The sequence below is a fragment of the Molothrus ater genome, chromosome 7, assembly GCF_012460135.2.
Source record: "Molothrus ater isolate BHLD 08-10-18 breed brown headed cowbird chromosome 7, BPBGC_Mater_1.1, whole genome shotgun sequence".
Classification (NCBI taxonomy): Eukaryota; Metazoa; Chordata; class Aves; order Passeriformes; family Icteridae; genus Molothrus; species Molothrus ater.
In genome coordinates, this window is record NC_050484.2 from 18,450,920 (window position 1) to 18,475,647 (window position 24,728).

General features: G+C 46.6%; 2 protein-coding genes across 3 annotated transcripts in view; one reads left to right on the top strand and one right to left on the bottom strand.

Moving 5' to 3' along the window:
- Positions 1–15,939, bottom strand: part of GAD1 (glutamate decarboxylase 1) — a 33,026-nt gene extending 17,087 nt beyond the window's left edge. The window contains exons 1-6 of the mRNA XM_036387165.2: positions 15,697–15,939; positions 14,407–14,552; positions 12,600–12,662; positions 7,177–7,335; positions 6,242–6,484; positions 3,440–3,530 (exon numbers count right to left, since the gene is read on the bottom strand). Coding sequence (XP_036243058.1) covers positions 3,440–3,530; positions 6,242–6,484; positions 7,177–7,335; positions 12,600–12,662; positions 14,407–14,476 — 626 coding nt within the window. The 5' untranslated portion in view covers positions 14,477–14,552; positions 15,697–15,939. The remainder of the gene's footprint in view (positions 1–3,439; positions 3,531–6,241; positions 6,485–7,176; positions 7,336–12,599; positions 12,663–14,406; positions 14,553–15,696) is intronic.
- LOC118689088 (uncharacterized) lies at positions 8,398–10,588 on the top strand. 2 transcript variants are annotated; one of them, XM_036387166.2, is made up of 2 exons: positions 8,398–8,733; positions 9,113–10,588. In XM_036387166.2, the coding sequence occupies exon 2, from the start codon at positions 9,837–9,839 to the stop codon at positions 10,572–10,574; it is 738 nt and encodes a 245-aa protein (XP_036243059.1). In that variant the 5' UTR covers positions 8,398–8,733; positions 9,113–9,836; the 3' UTR covers positions 10,575–10,588. Both variants share the same exon structure in this region, with proteins under 2 accessions (XP_036243059.1, XP_036243060.1).
- Positions 15,940–24,728: the final 8,789 nt, after the last annotated feature.

Genomic DNA, 24,728 nt, shown 5'->3' on the forward strand with positions numbered 1-24,728 from the left:
GTCAGAGTCAGATATGTGGATGGAAATTGACAACCATACAACTATTTTGGTGATCGAGGTAGATGGACAAATTACTACTGCTGTAAACAAGTTCTGCTTACTGTCTGTGGGGGAGAAAAAAAAGTAAGGGGGAAAAGGAAGCAGAGAGAAATGAAGAAATCAACCTCTGATTTCTAAAGGAATCTGTAAGAGTGTGACACCCTGACACTTCGGATTTGACTGATGTTCTCTGCTTGAATAATTTTGCTAAAACATCTGTGTTGTCTCTCTAATACTAAAATGATATTTTGAGAACAGGTACAGCAAACTTGAATGAGACATGATATTAAAAAGTGAACAAGTGTCTGAAAAAGCTTGTCCTTTATTTCCAGCTACACTGGTCGCTTCCACTTATTATTTTAATATTTTCTTTAATTTTTATGTGTCCTTAGTCCATCAGAGAAACACCATTATTTTTAAAATATTCCCTTAATATTAAAGATTTCTAATTTGTTTAATTGTTGTGACTGCTATTTTCAGAAGCCAAAATACTACTTATTTTGTTTTTATTATCATTAGAACTGGCAGAGACAGTTCAATACTGATCTGAAGCTTGGGTGCTGCTACTATCTACAAATGGATAAAATTAATAAATCAGTATCTGCTAATACTGGTTTGGGGTTTTGTTTTTAAGCACTGCAAGTCTAGAATAGATTCCAATTTTTATTTAGGCAGAATGATCAACCAATGTCCACAGGAACTCAGCAGTCTATAGAACACTGTAGCTCAATACAAGGTACTCTTAAGTCAATGTGATTATTTTTTCCCCACCAGTTTAAACACATTTTGGGTTTTGCCATGAGACCTTGCACACTGAAGTTTGAATATCTTTAAACACAAAGAAAATACTATTTATTTACTCTATTCTGTAGTTATTTTCTAAGCCTCCAAGAACTGACAAGAAATAAATGATAGTAGATGTTTATAAATTGCAAGGCCAATGAAGCTATATTAGTTGATGGGTATGAATTTACAAATCACGTCTAGTTAAAGGTCATTCCACCTTACTTGTTTTAACTTAAATTATTTTGAAAAATTCTGTAAAAACCCAAAAAATGTGTTTGGCTTACAAGGAACCATCAAACTTTAGAATCAATCTCCAAAAAAAAGCTGATTAGATTTTCCTATAGTTACAACATTTACAGGTATTTCTGTGAATTAACTATCACAGTCATAAGTATCAGCTCATTACTAACAGAATGTACTAACTGGTTTCTTGGTAGAAGCCAGTGCTGGCATAATTCTGCTCTCACATAAAGGACAAATCACTTTATCAGACCAAATTATTCTAGCTACCATTCTCTTGTTGGCCAGCATGTAAAAAGCAGTCTGAGAATAAACACAGAACATTTTACATCAATTTTCTATTCATAAGCATATTTGCACAATACTGAAAACACCAATGTATTCCCTTGTCTCAGCTAACAGCGGGCATAAACAGAACTTCCAGATAATATTTATTTTTAACCTCAATTGGCTGCTGCATGGTGACAGAATGCCCTGTGCTACAGAACTGGATGAATAATGAAATTCTGAAATTCCCATGCTGAAGGTCTCATGATTAGAGATTGAGCTATGAATAGCACATTGATACATCATTTCCAAGTCAATGGGGAAAGCTTATTATGTTTATTTTTATATATAATCCTCACAGTGACACTTAAGTAATATTTCCTAATGATAATTTAAAATTTTAAGGGAGTACAGATGTTTTGATTACTCAAAAATCATCTGCAAAAAGAAAACACATACTTTTAATTGTTCGTAAATATTTTAATTATTGTTTATCTGTAGAAAAGAAAAAATGGCATATGAAAAACATCCCTACTATAATTCAATATTATGGTTGCTTTTGTGTTATGTGCTCATGTAGCTGTAATAGGTTGGAACAGTTTCTAGGTAAAGGTCAAAACCTGTTCTGGTGTGCTGGAACAGTACTCAAAACAAATACCATGTTCCCCAGAGCTCACAGAGGTGATTTGCTTATTTTTAATAACCTTCTCTGTCAGTTCTTAGAATCATATTTTACAAACATCTTCCTTTAACCTTATTTGCAATTAGTGTGTTACTTGAAAGCACACCATGTTGACTTTGGTTTTCTGAAAAAAAGGGCACACTAAGTCTCATGCTAACAAATAGATACTAAATTTTCATGTTCACAGAGAAGTATTTTCAAGATGCGTTCTTTTTTAAAGCACAAATGGTTGAGAAACTAGCTATTTAACAGCTTACTTTCAACAAATGGAAAACATCAATTAAAAAGAGTTATTTTTTAAGAAGTGCCTAATTGAGTGCAATGTTATTAATAATGATGTCAGTACTTCTTTACCTGTCACAGTCTGCCATAGAGCTGAATTCTTTTATGTCTTATCAGATTTGTGTAATTTCACTGATTACAAAAGGATAACTAAACTGGGATAACTAAGTTAGTCAAATGGGCTTGGAAAAAGTGACACTGAAATATAAACCAATTTCAGAGAAACAGAGAAACAACCTTTAAGCAAAGTTTTGTTTAGAAATGTGATCAGAACTGTTTTCACTTTTAATTGTGCTGCTAAAAAGGCACCTCAAAGCACTTTAAAGCTTTTACAATACTTGTTTAATAATTAAAACATATATTGTTTTTGTGGATGTTTTTGTTTAGTGTTGTTTTTTGGGTTTTTTTTCGTTAATTGCACTCTGCTGAAAAAATTCATCATAATACCTTACACTGACATTTACCTTTCATTAACTCTGAGGTCAAGAAAAATTAGGAAAAATTTCTTATTTGATGCATTCAGATGTCAAATTTTACCTTTTTTATACTTCCCTTTATTCATTTACACATGACTTTATTAATCTTAGACTAATTCCTTCATTAGCATAAAATTATTTTTCAGTGTTACATTTTTAATCATTTTGAAGCTACCCAGAAGCCAATTCTTTACTACACATGAACAAAAGGTATTGCCTCAAGCCTGCTATCTCTGAAGTCAACAGTAGAGAAGAAAATAAATTTTTTCCATATCTTGTGTTCTAGTGTTAGCACGTGAATAGCTGCAGACCTGTTCAGTCTAGAGACAAAGCTTTTTTTAAAAAAAAGAAAAATATAGAGAAGATTGGTCCAAAAAAGAAAAGTAATTTCAGGTTATTACATTAGAATAATAATGTTTTACTTACCATGTGCTCTCAGATATTTGCATTTCTATTTATAAGAAACATAAAACTGTTCAGTTTCATGTAATTATTTTCATTGTCTTACGGACACATTTAGAAAAACATGAGACATTTTTCTGGAAGATGTATCGTTCATCATTTAAAAATGAAAATTATTCATATCTGTGATAATACCTATCTACCATGATACATGGCAGCCTGTGTAAGCACCAGTCCCAGACACTGGTGACAAGACACTGCTTACATGTTTGTGTTAGCAGTGGATGTCAGCCATTCCCCAGCCAAGCCAATAATGTCCAGTCCTGTGGACAGCTGATTGAAAAAGCGAGGGTGACCTGTAAAGAGAATTGAGAGCAACTTAGAACAAACTCTACCGGTATCTCTCAGGTTTCAAATTTAAACCATCCACCTTTTCTGACAAAAACCACAGGTTCGTACTCAGAATACTCGCAGCAAAGTTTTCAAAGCAAGTCTTGCTTATGGGGAGACTGATAGCCAACATTCACGGGTGTCTTACTACAAACTTTAAAAATGCTTCGGATGGGAGCTCCTGTATGGAATCATTTGCCTTTAAAAGAGAACCTCAGAATCGACTGTGGCTGTAAACACCTCCGGGACCTGCCCAGGGGCTTGGGCTAGCCCACTTCCAGAGCCCTCTTCCGACCTCTGCCGTGCTGTGAACTCGGGAGAGGAGTACACGGTGTGGGACCCCCCCTGGCAGTAACAACCTCTAGGTTCCGGGGCTATTTGCATTTGAATGGAGCAAGAGAGGAAGAAGGTTCAGGCGCTTGAACTGGGGCTGCAGGAATGAGACAGGGCTGAGGAGGAGCCCGTCTCTTCCCGAGCTACAAGGACACGGGAGAGACGTTTTGCGGCGTCTCGGCAGCAATGCCCCAGCGCTGCAGAGGGGGGACAGGGCCCCGCAAGAGGCCCTCGACTCGGGCCCTTTCCCCACATGGTTTATGAGCTAGAATTCACCTCCTTAAACAGAGTTTGCTATTGAACTGAAGCAAATCACATCCTTGTGTTTCAGCCGAAGTTGCTTTAACGACTTTCATAAGCAATAATCCCGAGTCTTGGGAACCTACTTTTCTAGCATGAAGAGAGGAAATTCCTAACAACTGGTATCGGGCGCTGAGGGGAGGTGGGAGGTGCCATGATTTAGACCTCGGCTCTCTGGAGAAGGACACGCAGATGGCACACTGGGGACAGCTCGGCCGTAGAAGAGAGGTCAGCTCTCGACGCCTGGAGGGGACCCTGTCACGTCGGATTCGATTCAACACGAGGAACATCAGCATCTTTTGACATGAAGAAACAAATGCGATTCTGCCCCGAGCGATGTCAGCAGAAATCTTTTAGAGGCGTGAGCCTGCCGGCGCTGCCACATCGCGACACTTCCCGAAGAGGACACGCCGCAGCCGGGGGGCTGCTCCCGCCCAGGGAACCCACGGCTCGGGGCTAGAGCTCAGAAACACCGCCGCGGCTTAGCTGTTTGCTTTACAAATCAGCACTTCTCTCCCTTTCCAGGACACACTGACCGGCTTGTTATCTCCAGCGACATTTCGCTGACTTCCCATAGCTGTTAATGAGCCCGCGATCTCCTAGGGCTGGGCTGCAGATTCAGACCCGGTGACTTTGAAGGGAGCTTGAGAGAGAATGTGAGCCCCAGAAGCCCACAGCAGAATGCGTGTCCTGGGCACTCAGGCGATCCGAGCAGCACTTTAAAGCTGCACCAGACACCGCTTTGAACAGAGCTTGTGTCCGGTCGGATACCTGCCCCTCAGGTCCCGGGAACACGTCCTGCGGGCCCACAGAAGCTCCAGGGGAGGTTGGGGTGAGGGGAGGAGGCTGCACGACTTGCGGCACAATAAATAGCAGAATAATGGTGCAAGCACACAGAGCGCAGCCACTCTGACTTAATCTCAGGTCACCTGTCCAACAACCCACGCGTTTGGGAGTGAAACAACTCTCCCCTTTGATTAAGAGTACAAAAATCAAAATATACCCCTGACTCCACTGAATCGATCGAACCACCATGTAAATAGGAAAAAGGACAGAACGCTACCCGCCACATCTGTTGTCAAGATTTTGCTCCTTGAATGCGCTGCATTGGGTCTTCACGGCTCCAAAACGAAGCAGAGCAGAAAGCTGCGGCCCGTCCTTCAGGAGCCATGGCTCGCTGCTGCCCAGCCGGAGAGCGCCGGGAAAGAGCCCCCGGCCCGAGCTCCCGCCCTCCGGCTCCGCGGGGAGATCGCCGCCCGCCGGCGGTAGAGCCGAGCCGTGCCGTGCCGTGCCGTGCCGTGCCGAAGAGGGCAGCCGGCCAGGCAGAGCTCAGCAGCCCTGAAACGCGGGAGCAAGGCTGGGGACAGGAAGCTCGGCGCGCTCCATTACCGCTCCAGTTCCTGACCTGCACAGGCTGTCGGGGCCAGTTGCCAGCCAAGACTCCTTTGGATCCAATGTAAAACATTTCAGGCCAAACGGCCTGAGAGAGCATTGACTTTGCTCTAGAGCCTGGCTACAGCTCACCCAGTTAAATAAGTGATTACAACCCGGGATTTCTGTTTGATTCAGAAGGACCTGGACGGGCAGGGCTCCTGGATAATGGGCTGAAATCCACAGGGTTCCTTTATTGATGATTCCTAGGATTTCAGTCTCTTTTTCATTAAACGTTTGATGAACATAAAGAAGAAAAATTGCAAATTCTGTGTCATTTATGCCCTCATTTACCTAATGATATTGCTCCCCGGAGATACAGACAGCTCGCGTTTCATCAAGTGAAAGAGATTACGTCTTTAAAACTTGTTTCTGTGGTCTAAAAATAGCACTGAGCCCTACCCGGCAGGGACGGATGGTCATCAATAAATGAAGTTTCTGAGCAGAAACATTTCCAGCGCCTGCAGCCAGCCCTGGAGCCAAGCCTGTACAGAGGCACAGTCACGGGTGTAGAGAGGGTGTGGGCTTACCTCCGTGAGCTGTCAAGCTCTCTTCACCATGAGCCTGAGAAAAGTCCCAGGAGGGACTCGCCACAGAGTGTGCAAAAACCTACCTGTCCTTACTCCGTATTTCAGGGTGTCCCGACAATCCACCAGAATCTGCTCCAGGGATTCAGGGTTGTCCGAAAGCTCCAAGTTGAAGCCCTCCATGCCCTCCAGGAGCTGGTGTGGGTGGTGGAAGTCCAGCACTTTGGTGGATCTGTCAAAAGTCTTCCTCACGTAATTGAGGAGGATGTCCACAACCTCCAGCAGAAACTGCATGGTCTGCTCCTCACCATTCTTGGAGGGCAACAAATCTGTGGGGCAAACCAGCTGTCAGCACTTGCTTTGGGAGAGAGAAGCAGAGATGACCCAGCCTCGGCTGCCCACAGCATTCCAAGAACCTGGAAGCCACGGTCCCAGCACTGCCTGGGCAGACTCCTGGTCCCTCTCACCACGCGGAGAAGGGCAAGCCTAGGTCACCCACAGCAGCAGCAGAGGGACCTCCAAGGTGCCTGGCCTAAGAGCACACCCTGCCACGCAAATGTTGTGTGGTGTGAGGCACTCGCCTCCTCTGGGTGGAGGCGAGTGCCTCACACCTGCCCTTACCTCGCAACGTTCCCACCTCCGCCCCACAAAGGGATTGCTTTCCCTTTCTCACTCTTCTTGCAATGGCCCCCTACCAGCAATCACAGGCTCCTTCATTACTATTTCACTAAGGAGGATAAAAACATAGAATTACTCTCCTCCCAGATGCTGGATCTGGAGAAACCCCTGGAACCACTGAAGGTGAGCTGCAGGTGATCAGCACAAAGTACGTAAAACTGCTTTTCAGGCAGCTTGCATACATCACCAGTGCAGCTCCCAAAAAACACAGACATGGAGCTCCCTTCAAAAACAGCCAAGGAAAAGCATGGTCTGAGCATGGCTGCACTTCCAGGGGAGATGAGGGCAGGACTACTAAGGGACATGCCTGAGCTGGAGCAAGGAGAAACTGTAAAGTGTTTACCTCTGGCATACAGATTGGAAAAGTCTGTCTCGGTGCGCCGGAACCTGGATTCCTTCTCACTGTTCTCGCATGCCAGCAGGCTCTTGGATGACTGTTTTTCCTTCAGAGAGCTGACGATCCGGCCCTTGTCTTCCAGGCTGTTGGTCCTTTGCAGGAACCCTACATTATTATTGCAAGGTGCACAGGTCAGAGTTTTCTGACTTCCCAACATGTTTAGAAATATCTAAAGCAGCTCTCTAGACAACAGTTAAAAGCGGTGTTGGCTCTAGATCTGACTAATGAGGTCAGGAATAAGGGTATTTATGGGGATTATTTGCCTCCAGGAGGGAGAGTTCAAAATGCCATCAACTGCAAAAACGCAGCCATGCAAAAAACAAAATTTTGTCATTTAGTGCACTGGTAAATTCTTATTAAGTCGATCAGACAGATTCCACTTCAGTAATCAGCCACTGGAAGAGAGTTCAGGATGAGTCAATGCTATTTCAGCCTGCAGGCAAAGTTTATGGACCTAGCAGACAGGGGCAATGATGTATGATTAAAATCAGGGCCATTTTCAGTTCTCCTCGTGGTGCTCTCACGCACAAAAGGCATGAGAACAAGCAGCCATTCTGGAGCATCCGTCCTGAGAGGGCTAGAGCTCTGAGGATACCAGTAGCACTCATGTAACCCCACCTTCCTATTATCAGTAAGTACTGATGCGGATTTTCCACCTGAAAAGATGCTTTGATGCTAACAGTAATCATCCCCGGAGGTTTTAAGAGCTCTGCTCTCACCGGGAACGCATCTTTGGCGCCCAGAACCCGAACACAACTGCTGCTGTTATATGTCATGGCAATAATAAACCCACTCACCCCAAGAATTGTTGGGGCGGGAGCCACACAGAGTCCGCAGCTAGTAATGAGATCTGTCTACTTTAACAAGGCAGGGAGAACAATTAATTTTCTGGATTTGATATATTAAATCTATGATGCCCGCTAAAACACGCACAGTGTCGGGCTTTTTGTCATTAAGGACAGCGTCGGATTTTGACCTTCCGGGTTGCACCGAGTGTGCCTGTATGTTTGGAAGAGGCACTACGGTGACGCCGGTCTCCTTTATTCTTTCTTTTCTTTTGAAACAAGCAACAATCGAAAACAAAGCTCGTCGCGGCTGGGGATATCCGCCAGAGAGGAGGGCTTAGCAGGGAGGAAAAACAACGTCCTGAGTTCGCTCACTCATGTTCCCCGATGCCGCTTCTCTTCAGCGCCCTCCGGCCATGTGTCCCTGCTCTCGGAGCCGTGACGGCGGTCCGAGACTGTGGGCACCTCCCATCCGGCGCCCACTGCCGGCCCGTACGGGACCCCTGCATCTTGGGCAGGCTTAGGGGCTGAACGTCGGGGGAGAAAAGCGAGCGACAGTGAGCTGCTGGGCCAATTGCTCCCGGCGCGGTACCTGTGCCTCGGACCCTGCTGCCAGGCAGGCAGTCACGAAAGAGCCATCGAAAAAGGAGCACTCGGCTGGCAGGCCCTTCTGCATCAGTCGGGTACCCAGACGAGTCTCCAGGAGGGTCGCTCACAGGTAAGCTTGTAGGAGCCATACTTCCAGTGAACATCTCACGTTTTGCCTTTTAATTCTGATCTTCTACTGATTAGTCTTTTTCTGTGATGCTTTTATGAATGAGACAAAGACTAAGGGAAACTGTCTTCGTGCATAAGTTCAGAGTAGCCGTCCATATACACATACATATATATATGTAGTATTTAGTTATGTTGTTACTGCTTCTAATGGCACTTGCAGCGATCATTAGCTCCTGCAATAGCTAGTGCTATTTTCCTGCTCATTAAGAGAAGCAGCTGATATCAAAGCAGGTGCAGTCTAATCTGAATTATGAATCCTCTATTACCGGGTTCTGGGACTTGATTTTGCTTTGTTTTCCCCGCACCCGTCTTTTTTTCAGGCTCTCAGTAGCGATGCTCAGGTGGGACGGGTTCCGTGAGAAGAGACGCCTGCAGGAGCGGCCGCGTTCCGCTTGCCCCGAGAGCCAAGCTCCTCGCACAGCTGGCGCTGGGGAAGGAGGGAGCACCGCTTCGGCAACAGAGAAAGGCTGCAGTTGCATCCAGTTCAACTCCCATCGGGCCCAGCGAGGCCGTGGCATCGCTGAAGGGTCTGACCTAACCAGACGCTGCGGGCAGGGAGCTCAGTCCTTGCCCGAACGACTCTGCGGCCGTTCTTCCCCGCGGAGGCTCCCCGGGCCCGCTGTGTCCCGAGGCCGGCTGGGGATCAGCTGGGGCTCGCAGCGGCCGCGCACGGGGCCTGTCAGCCCACGCCGCGTGGGGACCCGGGGCTGCGCGGCCGCGCTCGGGAGGCTCGAGGGCGGGGATGAGAGGACGGAAAAAGCCTGAAGGCAGGATCCCGCTGTCGGCCGACATCAGCCCACCCGGCTGTAGGTAACGTGCGTTCGCTCAAGTCCCTCGGCCACGGCAGTGTCTCGTGGACCTGGAGACTCGGTGTAAGGGGGAGCCCGTGGGACACGGACAGTCCCCGCTCTGGAGCCGCCGGACCACGTCGTTTGCCGAACCCCTCCCTAGGAGGGTGTGGGACGCTCCCCAGCGCCGTCGCAGTCTGCAGAGAAGCGTAACAGCCGGCCCTCGAAGGCTCCTTCCGCTCCCGGGGAGAAGAGCATGACTGTAGCTGACCTTTCATCTGTATCCTGCTTGAAAAGCGAGGCCGGTGTAGGAGACTTCCAGCAAGTAGCAGAGTACGAAACAGTGTCCGCGCTGCTTCTCCTAGAGCAGCGGAGAGCGCAGCCTTTTCCAGCAGTAGGTCGGTTCTGCAGGTGCATTTTCATCCATGCGCTTAAAGAGACCGGGTTTTCAAGAGCCGAGTCACACCGGATTGGCGAGGGAGTACCTCGGTGCGCAACGCGACCACAAATTCGGCGTGATTTCACATCAGGCCTCGCACAAGGCAGGTGTGTGAGCCCCCCTCGGCACCGCAGCCCAGGGTGGACACATCTTGCGGGGCGGGGACAGACCCGCCAGGTCCCGGAGGCACCGCAGCCATCGGGGGTGCACGTCGGTGGCGGCTGCAGGAGACCCTGGACCCCGCAGCGGTCCTACCTAAAGTCTGCTTGGCAGCATAAATCCCACGGACTCCGGAGACGAGCCCGGTTTCTAACATGCATGGCTGCTTTGGAAGCCCCACTCTCCCGCCTTGCTTACTGGGTTTGGAATCATCAGCTGGCCGAGGCCAAACAGGAGACGCACCGGAGCAATTTTACGACGTTGAACATTCCACTGGTGCCAAATGTTAACAAGATCAGTCTCAGCAATAACAATTGCCATGGTGGGAGTGTAGCATACAAATCCAGATACAGGGGGAATTCTGCCCATATTTTGGCCGCCGTGACACTTCATTAAACCGCTTAAAATAGGAGTTAGTTGGTTTTTTGGTGGTTTTTTTTTTTTTTTTTGGTTGGTTTGGGGTTTTTTAAGAGGTTTTTTTGTTGCTGTTGTTTGGTTAGTTTTTTTAGGTGGATATGTGCAGAGACGAAGAGTAGGGGCGGGGAAGGGGTCGGGAGGGGTGGGAGTGGTGGTAGCGGCAGTGCTCTTTTCAGGCAGTGGTTTTCAACCAGAAAAGGAAAAAAAGCTAATCCTTAAATCGCTCCATTATTTAAGAAGGAATTACATACATCTTGGATACGTAATTACTGAAAATGTCAAACCCATAATATACAACTCAGATGGAAGAACCAACTCATTGTTCAAGACCTGCCTTTTCTCTGAGGTCAACCCTTATTTAAAGTTTGCATTTAAAATTAATCGATTTCAGTGTGATACACACAATAGGAACAATTCCAAGGCGCCTTTGTGACTATACAATATTTAGGGTCTAGAATTATATGTTGTGAAAGGTAAGGACAAGGACGTATCACCTGCAACAGTCAAATGTCAACTCGTTTAGCATGTTTAATTAGGATTCTTGGCAACCTTAATACCTCACTCTGTTTACCATAGGCAACCTTCCCTGTATGTCTTTGTGAAGGTGTTCGATTCAAATAGGAGGGCTCATACAAGCAAAAACAGTGCTCATCATCAAATCTGAGTATTCCAAAACGGCATCACTGACTATTCAGAGTGTATTTTTCATGTAAAACAGAAAAGAGCCAGCAAAGGAAAACTGAGCAACAAACCACAACCAGAAATACAGCTTGTATTGAACTCCCTTCACAAAGCCTTCACTATTCTCTCTTATGCCCGTCTCAAATCCAAAATGGTGGGATATTTCATTTTCAAGTGTATTTGATCTCATTGAGAGAAGCTGCGCTGTCCTTCTCTAACCCCCGTAGTCTAGCAACACGGAGCAAGCCTAAATGCGCGTTACTTTATCAGTTCTGCTTGCCGGGCTAAATTAAAATGATGGTGAAAATGCCCATCGCTCCAGCCACTGAGGGGACTGGTAGGGAAATGGTCCATTAAACCCAGATCAGGAGCTATTTATAGAACTAAGCGACTACTCGTTAATGTCGCCAGCGGCTACCAGTGAAATCTCTCACAGACACAGGGCTAAACATTTGCACCCTGATTCTTTTCCCGTTCAAACTTCCAGGTTACAAAACGCTTAATGAATTAACTTCGACTCGAGCAAGCAGGGAAAGAGCTTTAAATGCTCCTTTGCATCGAAAAAAGGTTAGTTTCTCCCACGACATATTTCCCATCCCCCCCCAAAAGAGACAGAGGGGGAAAAGGGGAAATAGTTTCTATGCATAAGGGGATGGGCAAAACGGAATGATTCCCCCATCAGAATATGAAGATTTGACTGTTAGCCTCTGAAAGCGAAGGCGCTACTGAGATATCTAGAGAAGGAAGACAGCTTGTTATCTGCAAATGAATCTCTTGCTATAACGTTGCGATCTGATTGTGCATTTGTTTCCCTTCTGCATTTCATGTGCCTGCGCGCTGACTGGCTGCCAGCGCTATCTTACCAGCACAGCAAGCTGACGAATTGCTCTTTAATAAGGCTCTCGTTAATCTTTTTTTTCCCCAGGAGATCCGTATTTTCTAGTCAGATAAGGTTGAAAAATTTCAGACTGTGAGAAGCGGCGAACCGGTCCCCCGCCTCCCGCTTTTCCTCCCACCGGCCTCCCCGGCGGGTCCTGCGCTTTCTTCGCCCGGAGAGCCCGGCGCCTGCACCCCCGAGTGTGGCAGGAGGGGCAGCGGGGCCGCCGCCGTCCCTCCCGCGGCGGACAGAACCCGGGCCGCGGCCAGCCCGCGGGAGGGCACGGCGGCGGCGGGGCCGGGGCCGCGGAGCCGCCTTGCGGCCGGCAGGGGGCGGCCGAGGCGGGGCCGCGGGGGGCGCTCGGGCCGCGCTGCCCCCGCCGGGGCGGCCGCGCCGTCACGCGTGGCTGTGTGGGGTGTCCTACGGGGAGACACGGCCGCACTTACCGCATATCTTCAGCCCGATCTTCCTGGTGCACCCGTGAGCCACGCCGCACCACGAGTCGTAAGCTGGAAGAGAGAGCAGAGGTGTTCCCCTGGGGCGGCGCGGTTGTCCGGCCGCCGCGCCCCACCCCGGTGCCCCGCACGGCTGCATCGACGTGAGAAAGGGCTGACTCCGAGCCCGGCGGCGCTGGGCGCGGGGCAGCTGAGGCTCGGATGACAGCGAGGTGACATGCTGGCCTGCCCAGAGGAGAAGAGAAGGCACCCGGGACCCGACATCTCATCATTTACTGGCGGGGCTCCAGGGAAGTAGCAGCTTAAAATAAAGTGGCGTGAAATGGGGTCACAAAAGAGTTCAGGAATTAATTGGGTGAAAAATAGTATTTGACTAGATGATCGGACTCGCATCATTGAGCCTCGGACGGACTGACGGGCCGCCAACGGCCCTATCGGGACAGCACCCCCAGGGGGAACAGGCTGCTTCCCAGCCCCTCGAGTCGTGGCTCAGATACGCACCGGTCAGCCCCAGCTGAGCCCACGGGAAGCGGGGAACGAAGCCCAGGACCGAGGTGGAGGGTGCACCAGCCGCGGCCGCGGCCACTAACCGAGCCTCTCCCGTCCATCTCTCGCGGCACGGGGCAGCCGCAAGTCCGGCAGCGATGGACCCCAGAGGGCGACCGGGGGCGTTGGGGGGCGAGGGGAGAAGGTTTCAGAGGAGCCGGGACGCGGATGGCTCACCCAAGCACGGAGGGCAGCGGCCTGACTCTCGGGAGGGGGAAGCGGGGGAAGAGGCACGGCGCTCCCGACCGGGCGGAGGAGCCCGCTCGGCAGGGGCGCTGCCAGTGCCCGGGGGCGGGGAGCCCGTGTGGGCAGGGCGGGATGCTGCTGCCAGCGGTTATCTTTGTTTTAGCTGTGATGCCAATTAATTCGATTTCTGCGTGTGGCACCTCAGTCGAAGGCAGCAGCGCCTGCTATGCGCGCCTGAAACAAGACCCAGTGCTGCCGTTCGCCCCCTTCCCCGTTTTTTCCAGTTTCAGAATAATGACAATAATGACTTCGATGCTCGTGTCTCGTAGCTCTTTCAGGGTAAAAGCTATTACCCGCTCTGCTGTCCCTGACAACCTTTCATTTCTTACTGTTGCCCGCTCTTTGTCTCTGATGCTTCATAGCATCGAGCCCCTTATTGTTTTGTTTTTAATTTTTTTTTCCTGTAGGCGATGGTCTGAACTGCCTGGCAGGGCTATAAACTGATTCTCTATCCACCTGCAGCAGCCTTTGCTTCCCACTCACACCTCAATAACTCAAGGCGAATTCAGAGCAATTAGGAATATAACGCTTTGAAAAGCTGCAATTAGCATCCAAATTTGGCTTGATTACAGGCTTCAGCGTAGGCTGAAAAGAAGCTGCAGAATTAGCATTTATAAAATGTAGCTGGGAGACACCTGCTTTAATACCCTGCTGTAACTTCGCCCTTTAACTGATTCGTTTTCTCCGCACCCCTTCCAACATCCCGATTTCTTTGTCCATCTGGGAGGTCAGTTTATTGTCTGTATCTCTCAAACGTGGCTGTAAGATAAAGACAATGTTGGCCGGTAAGGTGGGCTTTTCCTCACAGCGTTTTACTCGCCACGGACCGACCTCTCCTGTTCCCAGTAGGAAGATGGTTTCTTTGTGTAGAGCACTTTCCGCACCTTGCTTAATGGCGCGGAACTGGGCTTCACAGATGTATAATTTCGTTTCGAAACTGATATTTCTGAGCCTAAATGGAGAAAGCCTCCAAAACACTTAAAACGAGGAAAATATTAAAACCTACTTGTAGGTCGCAGATTAGGTGGGGTGGGGTCCGGAGCATCGTTGGAGGACGAGGGAGCTGAGGAAGCCATCCTTTCAGAAAAGCCTCAGTCCTCGGAGCTCGTATTTTCTCGATATTCCTCTGAGGGGTGGGCAGCAAGGAATTTGCTGGAAGGAAGAACAGTGGGTTTAGTAGTCTAGTCTCCTGGAGCACCGCACCACAGTCCCGTCCAGACGCCAGCGGGCAGCAGCCGCGCAGGTCCCGAGGCGGCGGCAGGACCGGCCGAACAGGGAAAATGCCTCGACAGACTGAAGAGCAAAATCTTCCCTTCGTTAGATTCCAGGGCACTACCCCCCGCGCTGGAATGACGGATTTAGCAGAGCATGAAGCCTATAGCAATTATATCGGTGGCCACTGAGCAGGGCAGTTATATGGCTCGCATCAAATGGAGACCAACGTGCAAAGCGGGCTTCGAAATCACCAGCCCAAACGACCTACAATCCCGACACAGCCCGCTTCTGGGCTCTACCAAACACACGTCAGGCTAAAGCATTCAGGAAAGACTGACAGATAAAACCCCGCCATCACAAAGGTGCGTTTTGCCCAGGTCCAATGACAGGCGCCACATACATGTGTATTTGCACACACATGTTTCAGCAAACCGGGGCCACTCTGTGCTCGAGCACTAACCAGCGATCTCCCCTGCCCGTGCTCGCTTTAGCGGCGCAAATGGCAGGAGAGGCACGTCTGTCTGGGGAAAGGAAGGTGCAGGACCAGCCCTCGCTCCTCGCCAGATGTTCAACTCCTTCCTGCTGGACACGGTGTTCCAATAACCAATACAGGGTCGCTGATCGAGAATTGCCGGGTCACTGCCCAGCTCGTCTCTTTGTCCCCATGTCTACCTGCGATTTATTTTCTTCCCCTTGCAAAGAAAATGAAGGTCGCGGTAACGAAAGAATGCTTTCTTTGTTAGCAGCTTTTTTCAAACCGGTAGCTACCGATTCATTTCCACTGCTGGGTGGATTTACACCCGCGTGTAAATGCAACGGATCAATGATTTCAATGGAAAACAGGCATTTAAATTTTTTAAGACGAGAAAGAAAACAGCCATAAGCAGAAGGTATTTTCTAGACAATGCCTAGAGGTGAAGTAACAGGTTAACACTATGTCTAGGGCGGTAGCTGTATCAAAAAACCCGTTATTCCTCTTTTCATACGACAGCGACCAAACCCGATTTTTGGGAGAAAAGAAATGCTCCAGAGGTTCCCAAAGGCTTTGAAAAAATTAGGATGCTGTTTAGAGGACACTTACCGAGGGAGCGAGCGGACACTCTTATTGCCGTAGTCCAGGTTGGCAGGGCGACTCTAGTCTGGGAGCGACCCGCCGCTTATAAACTCTGCCAGAAACGACGTCGGAATACCAATCGCGCCGCGGAATTTAATGCGAGATGACCTTTTTTTCCAGAAGTGCTCGGATTTGCTTTTTTAAAAGCGTGAATCGCCGGTTGATCTGCTTCGACGCAGGCATGAGTCACAGGACTGCCGCCACCGCCTCCGCGCCGCTCCGCACGGGGGCTGGGGACGGCTGGGGCGGCGGGCTGGGGCGGGGAAGGGCGGCCCACCGGCCCCGGCGGCTGCCGCTGGTCCGCTTCGCCCCGAGGCGGCGGGTGGGGCCGTCCAGCCGCGGCAGGGGCGGCACCACACGCAGGCAGTTCCGCGTTCGAGCCCCTCGCTGAGCCCCTCGTGCGGACGGAGCCAGAGGCTTTCCCTAGACAGCACCCGCGTGACCCGAGGTCGCCAGCTGTGCTAACAGGCACCGCACACATCGGCGCACCGCTGAGGCGACGGGGCCGAACTCCCGCCCCGGCCGTCCCTGCGGCCCCGGCCCTCCCCTGAGCGTGGTGCGGGACTCGAATGAGCCAGGCGGGGCTCGTGTGAATTGTAGCTTAGCAACACCCCCTGTCCCCCACTCCGCCGTGCCGAGGGTCTGATGTGACCCGCTGGCTCAGCCCGCGGTTCCCGCGGCTCGCCCCGCTCCTCCCCGCCAGAGGGTGGCAGAGGCACGGGTACCGCTGCAGCGAACACCTGGATGCCTGTGACTTGCCCTCAGTGTTGCCATTACGATTTTATACCAGACATCCCTTTGCTAAAACCAGAAGCATCAAGATAACAAGCTTTTTGCACCCCTGACAACCCCGGGTCTGCGTTACTCAATCCCACTTTCCGAATATGCTTGGCCAACATTTTGTGGTTGTGACCGCGGTGCTGTATTTCAGCATGCCACGGTAGCTACGCAGATGCCTAAACCAAAAGCTTCTCAAAAAGATGTCACGTAAGGGGCTGGGAGGAATCCGCAATGAGAAAAGAGGAGGGGAAACAGCCCGATGGAGCCAGAGAATTTCATCCTGTGCAGGAGGTGCTGGGCAGCACAACGAGCAGCAGGGCTGTGTCCTTTCTGAAGGACTCGAGGGAAAAGCAAAAACTTACAAGCCCGTTTGGGAAAGGAAACCGTCCGACTGACAGCATTAAGTAGCCAAGACGACTGCTTTGTTTAGCACACTTACTCTCTAGGAATTAGACGTGTGACAAAAACACCGACAGCACAAAGGCCAGTTTTTAAACATAGCTTTACAGATATTAATGGCCCTAGCTAACACGACCTTTTCTCATATCATCATTTTAAAACTGGTTTCAACCAATTGAGCAAGACATTTGCTCAGTGCAGAGTGTGAGAAATAATAATATATCTATAACTAATCATCTTTATAAACGTAAACAAACGTTCAAAGGAAGTCATGGCAGGACTGCAGTACAAAGAGTCAACGAAAGACCACACAAAGAACCCCTAAGCCATCAGTCACTATGAAGCGTGACCCGGCCGGATGGATGCCCGCTTATTTCTTACATGCTTATTTTTTCCCTTCTGGCTTTCCAGAAGTGCGTGTGTCTGGAGTAAACAGACATGGTTTAACATAAATTTTTACAACCCTGTAGAATCTGAGGCCCGGGAGGGGAAGGAGCCAGACAATGAAGTCAGCGAGCCTTCCAGGTCACGCTGGAGACAACGACTCTTTCCAGCACCTCGAGGAGCCCGGCGGCGCGGCGCTCCCCTGCCGGCGCTCCGCTCAGCACCGCGGACAGCGGCCGCTCCGGCCCGGCCCCGCAGCTCCGGCGGGGCGAGCAGCACGGTCGGGGGGCGCGGGCAGCAGCCTCGCACGGCCCGGGCGGGTGTGCGGAGCGCTCGCTCCCTCCCGGCCGTGCAGGAGGACGCCGAGAGCGAACCCCAGCGAGGCCGGCCCCGCTGCCCGCCCCGCGGCCCCTCTGGGTGGCGCTGCGCCTCAAGGCCAGGCGCTCCGTACAGCGCTCGCAGAGCCCGCCCGGCCGCGGCGGCTCCGAGCCCGCGCTCACCACGAGCTGTTCGTCCTGGCCCCGGCGGCGGCAAGGGGAAAGCAGCGAACCCTGCGGCTCCTCGCGTCCCTCCCTCGCTCATCTACAGCGTGGCTGTACAGCACGCCTGGAAAGGCTTGCTAACTTTTATTTGCAACGGACCCGCTTGAAAATCCGACCTAAACCCGAACCACTCCAGCCTGAGCGGCTTCATTCAGAACTCGCCACACCAACTGAAATCATTGAAACACCTTTGCAGGCTGTACACGCCCAGGCTAGGGCACTCAGAGAGATGCCGCTTTCACCGAGAGAGTTCAAAGTGTTCCCCTCCAGCTGTGCTGCTCAAGCAATCTGCTATTTTCTCCTTGCATGTAACTGTCCCTTCCCTGAGGCTACTGCTCGAGTGCATTCTAGGCACAGGTTACAGAGAATATCTTCGCAGCTGGGGATCCAGAAGACTTGGGCTTTGCTTTGAATCCAGATGTTTACTGAGGGTGTGAAACACACAGAAAAACCATTGATGCACAGTATCATCAAGGCAGTAGGATGAAGATATATAACTCCCTTAGCTGAAGCTTGTAAGCAGCATATCAGGTAGAACTCACTTTAAAAAGCCAGACCATGGGGTATTTCTTGAATTCACCTCCATCCACAAACTGCACATGCTAAAATATGAATCTTGAATACCCTGAATCAGCAAAGGAATGAACGTGATGCAATAAATATCTTTGGCAATAAAGTCTACTCAATAATTATATAGTTTTAATAGATGTGGAGATATAAACAATGCCGGAAAACCCCACTATTTTTATTGCAGCCTGTAGATTTGAATAGTCACTGTGTTTGGAGCTGCATACAATATTTTAAGAGAGATGAGCGCCTCCTGCCTGCACTGTAAGGAAGTCACAATATAGCTCCATGAAATGGAGAGGCAAATAGAGAGAAGTCCCTGTGCCATAACACTTCTTATTTCTTCATATTCTGAACTATAGTCATGCTTTACATGCTTTTATCTGCAGGCAGGGCAGCAAATTTGACTTCTGGTGATCATTATTATTATTGTGGAGGGCTCCCTCCATAAATGCTCTGTGTTGCCTTTTAATTGCCATTTTGTGTGGATTACAAATATTTTAGCAGGCTGGGATTAGGCAAACTCTTCCCTTGAAACTGTATACAATAGTAAGTACAGAGAACATCTATGATGTTTCTGGACTTGTGGGTTTGTATTTTTGTCTTTGCAGCCTGTGATTTTTTTTTTTTTAGTAATACAGCTATAATTTGTAATTCAATACATTATTACAAAATATATTTCTTGCATCCAGTATCTCTTTCTTTTTCCATGATTTCTGGTATACAAAAATGTCTACTTTACCTGTATCTTAGATAAAATGGAATAATTGAAATAATAAATTTCATTAACTCTTGACATAGAAAAATTGGAAAATTGTTCAAAACTAAGTGTTTCAGACCTTTTCCAGCTATCATCTTCAGTACTTAAAAATACAGATAATAACTTCCTATATATCTGCAATGAAAAAAATGAACATGCTGAGAGAAAATAAATTAGTGCTTTGATTATTTGGATTACTTGGCCCTGTCCAGAAAATTCTACAAATAGAAATTTGGTGAAGTCTGTGGATTTATTCTCCTACTCTACAGGTAACTTGCTGTTTTCTGTAACTTGACAAAAAGTAATCAAAGATGAATGATATGTTTACTTTGGGTTTTATGAACAGTCAGCACTGATGTACCCAACTGGCCCATATTTAAGGATCATGTACATCACTTAAATTTCAAAGACAGCTCAATATGAACTGCCAGAGAGAACATTCAGCACTGCTGTGATGAAGGGCATTTAGAAAAGTCTAATCTGAAGCACATTGTTTTACATACTTTGTGGCTTCTTGATTCAGAATGTCCCCTTCCTGATCCATGCTGGCATGTCTTGTTGTCCATTTTGATCTGCTTCATCTGAAAAACATCCCAAAGGACAACCCACATACTGACACAATAGCAGCAGAAAATTCCAACTCCCAGTACCCCCAAGCAAAAATGGAAAGAAACAAAGAATCCCCTTACTCCCAAGCTGTAACAAAATAAAACCTTTTTTACCAAGATGGATCAAACAAAATTACTTAAGTTAGGTTACTGTGATTGCAACTTGAAAGAATAACAGAAGCGATAGTACACCAGTAAGTCCACTCTCTACCAGTTTTAGGAAATTGCAATTTTATCCTGTGTCTGAAAGGAAAATTATTTCCCATCTCGTCCAGTAACCCTGTAGAGCCAAGAGAGCTAATGCCTGGATATATTTCCCCTTATGATATTATAATTGATACATATCACTGAATTTGTATCATAGGAGGGCATCAGTTTACAATGAGAACGTTCGGCAGTTTCAGGAATGCTGCTGCAGGAGATTGTGCGGTTTGACTCTCCAATCTCAGAACAAATTGGGAGAGCTGGATTCTGGGATTTTTCAACACATGATTATTTAAATTAAGCATATTTCATAAATAATCCTCAGGGAACAAGAAGCATGGGCTTTTCTGTTACTTTAAAAAAACCCCACTTCTCAAATCATAATTGAATTTCAGGTACAGGCTTTGCAAGTCTCAAAAGTTTTCAGGATCATTAGAGTTGTGACCTTACCTAGGATTTTTGTTTTGTTTTGGTTGCTTGCTTTGGATTTTTTGTTTGTTTTGGTTTTGGTTTTTGTTTGCTTAGTTTTGGGTTTTTTCCCCTTTCCCCCCCTCTCTTTCCTCTCTGGTGGACAAGTCAGGTTTTGCCCTGACAAGTTGGTTCGTTTGCCCTGGATTGCCATCAGTACTATGGCTATAGCAGACCTCCAACAGCACTGCATTTGAAACCCTTCCTTCTTCTGGTTTCTTTATAGCTACAATAATACAGAAACAGAAAAAAAAAAATTGTTTCTAAAATGGAAGGTTGAGTGCACCTGATTGAAATACAGAGTTTAAACAAAGCACCAATACTTACATTTTTTAACATGGTGCAATCAAAGCACAGAAACACAAACAGGATGGTAGGAACAGCTACAAAGATGGACAACTGGCACACTGTACTCTGAAAAGTACAGTGATATGTGCTTGTCTACCAAGATGTGTTCGTCCAACAGAAAAAACAGATGGACAGGTAAGAAAAAAATCCCTTCTCTCTGTTAGACTGAGTAGTTCATCTTCCCTATTCTGAGCGGATTTCATTAGCATTTTTACAACTATCAGACTCCTATTTGGAGGTAATAGAAGTGTGCATGAACTTGAAGCAAAGCAATCAGTAGTTACATGGGCTTCTCTACTCAGTACAAGTATGGAAGATTATGAAAATATTGAGGGGCATTTTTAAGGACAAAAACCACTCCTCCCAGATTAAGAGAAAGGTAATTCAAATTGAAGACATCTCCCAGACAGAAAAATCATATTAGAGTTGACTTGTTACAGACACATATTCCAATCTATTTATGTAATAAAATCTTGTCCACTTTGGCCTTTCAGAACTCCTCTGCAAGCATACACTTACCTAATGCTCTTGATTCCTGTTGATGGTATTCTGATAGTTGCACTTGAAGAAGACAACCACAGGAAGAAACAGAGCTGCTGTCATCTGGGACAGCATTAGCAACTCAGCACTAGAACAGGGGACAGAATTTAGCCATGCTATCTTTAACAGTTTAGCCACAACAAAGTTTTTAAAAGCAAATACACAGGAGATAAAGAGCAGCACCGCTCTGAGCAGTGAATCAAGCATAACTTCTCTCTTTGCAATCTTAAGGGATACTTAATGTTTGCTAGGCTTTAAAGGAACTGTCTGGGAAGGGAGTCAAGAGAGCACAATGGATCATGCTCTGGTTTCCAATTGCTCTGCTCTCCCCAGGACAGGTAACAAAGGTAACAAGGCTGCTTGCATTCCTCTCCAGCTACAGAGAGAACACCAACAACAGAACACCAACCTGGGACTTCACTCCTCAGCATTCTTCTAACAGTCATCTTTTTTCTTCAGAGATTATTAATCTGTGTAAACAAATGTCTCAACTCCACTAAAAGTAACATTAGCTAGCAAAAATGCTGAAAGATTTGTCAGATATAGACACTCAAGCTAGTCATGCCATATGGAAAAGTTCACAGATGTTCCACTGGCATCCTCCTTCAGAGAAAATTATGTTACAGAGGCTTTAGGGATCTGAAGAACTGCAAGAATGAACAACATGTAGCTTTTCTAGAAGAAAAGCTAGAAAGAAACCCATGGAAGTTCTTTTTATGGGCACACATTAAAGAGTCAGGATTTCCTTCTCCAGAATCTGAAATGTTAGATATGGAATCTGGCTTGTGTATTGGTGTAAATTAGCCCTAAATGTCATCAGATATGAACATAACCACTGCTTGCTAGAGACAGGCTGTATAAAATGCTGCAGCAGACTTCAGGTGCAGTAAGCAGGACTGCATTCTGCTCACTGGGTTTTAACATGTTGAAAAAAATCACTGTCTAAGTGAGTGAATAGACTCTTCCTAAGATACAGCATGGGATCCAGGTGGGTGAAGGATAACTCCTGAGAAATTTAAGAAATTCTTCTTCAAGTAAAGGCACTACAGATTGATCTGCTATTTTAAAATGTTTTTTAGTCAACAGTCAGTTTAAAAATGCATATTTTAAACAACCAACCAGCCAGCCAGCCAGCTAACTAACTGAGCACAAAAGATGCAAAATCGTTTCAAAAACCATACAACACCCAACAATTATCCTTAATTTTCACTTTGCATTAATTCTCTACAGAAGAACAAGAGTACACTGGTAATGACAGTGACTCCAGGAATGACCTAAGATGCCACTGGGATACTGAGATATTGTACCTTGGACCAAGATAAAGTACTGGAGACCTACAAAGGCACTTCTGCAACACAGGAAGATCTCTTAAGTAATTAATCTCCAAACCTGTGATTTCATGTTCTTTATGATGCTGGGGTTAGACAAAGAAACAGACCCTACAAAGCTAAGCCCTGTTAAGAGGCACAAGTTTTTGATCACCATTCTCTGTCATGTTTATCCTATTATTCCTGCATCAGGAATTACTGAAAGGAAAATAACACAACACAGAGATATCACCTTGCCTAAAGGCAGAAAGAAACCCATGGAAGTTCTTTTTATGGGCACATGTATCTAAGCATGAGAATATTAACCTGTTATTTCTCCAAGACTTATAAACTTCATTAACTATCATCTAGACACATCATTGATAAACAGAGATTTTTCTTACGCTAAGGTAAAAGAAATATACACAATATTATAACATGAAATGGTTACTATATAGTCCTAAATACTACTACCAGGCCCTAGAATTTCTGCAGTGAAAAGCAATACTAAATTTTAATGTACTCATGTGTTAAATAAAATATGTTTATGGTATCTTTTCTTCTGTCTACCCCAGAACAGCACGTTAGCTGTGTTTGGTTTTCATTAGTTAACTTTACTGAATGTGGTTACGCTCAGTCCAATTCTCCACACCCATATAACTGCAGGTTTTGTACAGTAAAATTATTAATATCTAAAAAAACCCCCGTAAATAAAGTAGGAGTTGGGTACAAGCCTTACCTGCAGTGGCATGGCTCAATCAAAGTACTTTTTCACCACCTTAAAACCAGAAAGTAGCACTATCTGTCAAGTTAGATGCATATTTTTTTACAGGAATGTCAGCCAATGTATATCCAAACTTCTAAAAATATTTTAACTTATCTATTTCTTTCTGCATTGTAACATGGTTCACTTAGTCCTCACCATGTGGACACCAACTGATTTGAGGTAATACATATGGCAGACATCCCACATAGATGTCTGCATTAAAAATGGCAAAGATATTAGTATAAAATGTAAACCATCTTGAGTTTTTATATATGATCTATTCTTGAGCTACTCTACTAAAGGGGAATTTGACTCTTAAGAGCATATCTGAATCATTTTCAAGTTTTAATGCCAGTCCAGAAAAATAAGCATATTTATAAAGTAAGAAGAATGACTCCCAGCCCACTTTTTTTCCCTGTCACTAGTAAAAGCATTCATATGAATTCACTTAGTTTTTCAGCAAATTGTTTTCTCTTAGGAAAAAATACAAATTCAAAAACAAGCAATAGAAGAAAAACAGACATAGCAAATTCAGACACCAGGTTGAACTTTGGCTATTGCTCCACAATGGCAAAACATTAAAATCTCATATTATTTTGCATACCACTTGCACATATGCACTAAAAAGTGAGCAAAACCAAATTCAAAAATCTCACAGAGAAGAATAAATTTGAAGATGAAAATTGCTCTAATTACATCCTTCAAGATTCTGTTAGACAATGGCTGTGCAATTGTAATTTTTCAAAAGCTAACACAAATTTTGTTAGTTTTGTTATAGCAAAGTGCCAGTATTTTGGGGTTTGCCATCCTATCTCCTCTTATCCATCTTCCTTCTCTACTTCTCTCTGCATTTTCTACAAAATCCAGCTGCAGTAGTTGAAATGAAGGTTCCCTTCCCCATCCTCAAAAACAATGCATGCAGGAGCTTGTGACCAGATAATGAACAGGGAGCCAGGAGAAATCAGCTGAAGTCACTTGGAGGCAACAACAGCAACAGACATCAAAGAATAAAATACCAAAGCCAACCATTAAATTAAGTGACAGCAGTCAGGCAGGTGAAAGAGAAACTGATATAACCCTGAGAATCATGTATTTAGGGCCTCCAAAGTTGTGCTGCTTCGCAAACATAGCAAAACATAGAAATTTATTTCTCATCAGGAGCTGTCACTGGGAAATCATAGGAATGACTGACACAATGTAGCATGGACATTTCTCACTATAAACCAAAATCTTGAGTAAATCTAGGTCTGTGAAAGAAAAGCTGTCTAAACAACCTGGTCTAGTGAAAGGTGTCCCTACCCATGGCAGGGGGTTGGAACTAGATGA

Coding starts and splice junctions, on each gene's coding strand:
- LOC118689088 (XM_036387166.2), top strand. CDS start 9,837: ATGACTGTAGCTGACCTTTCATCTGTATCCTGCTTGAAAAGCGAGGCC.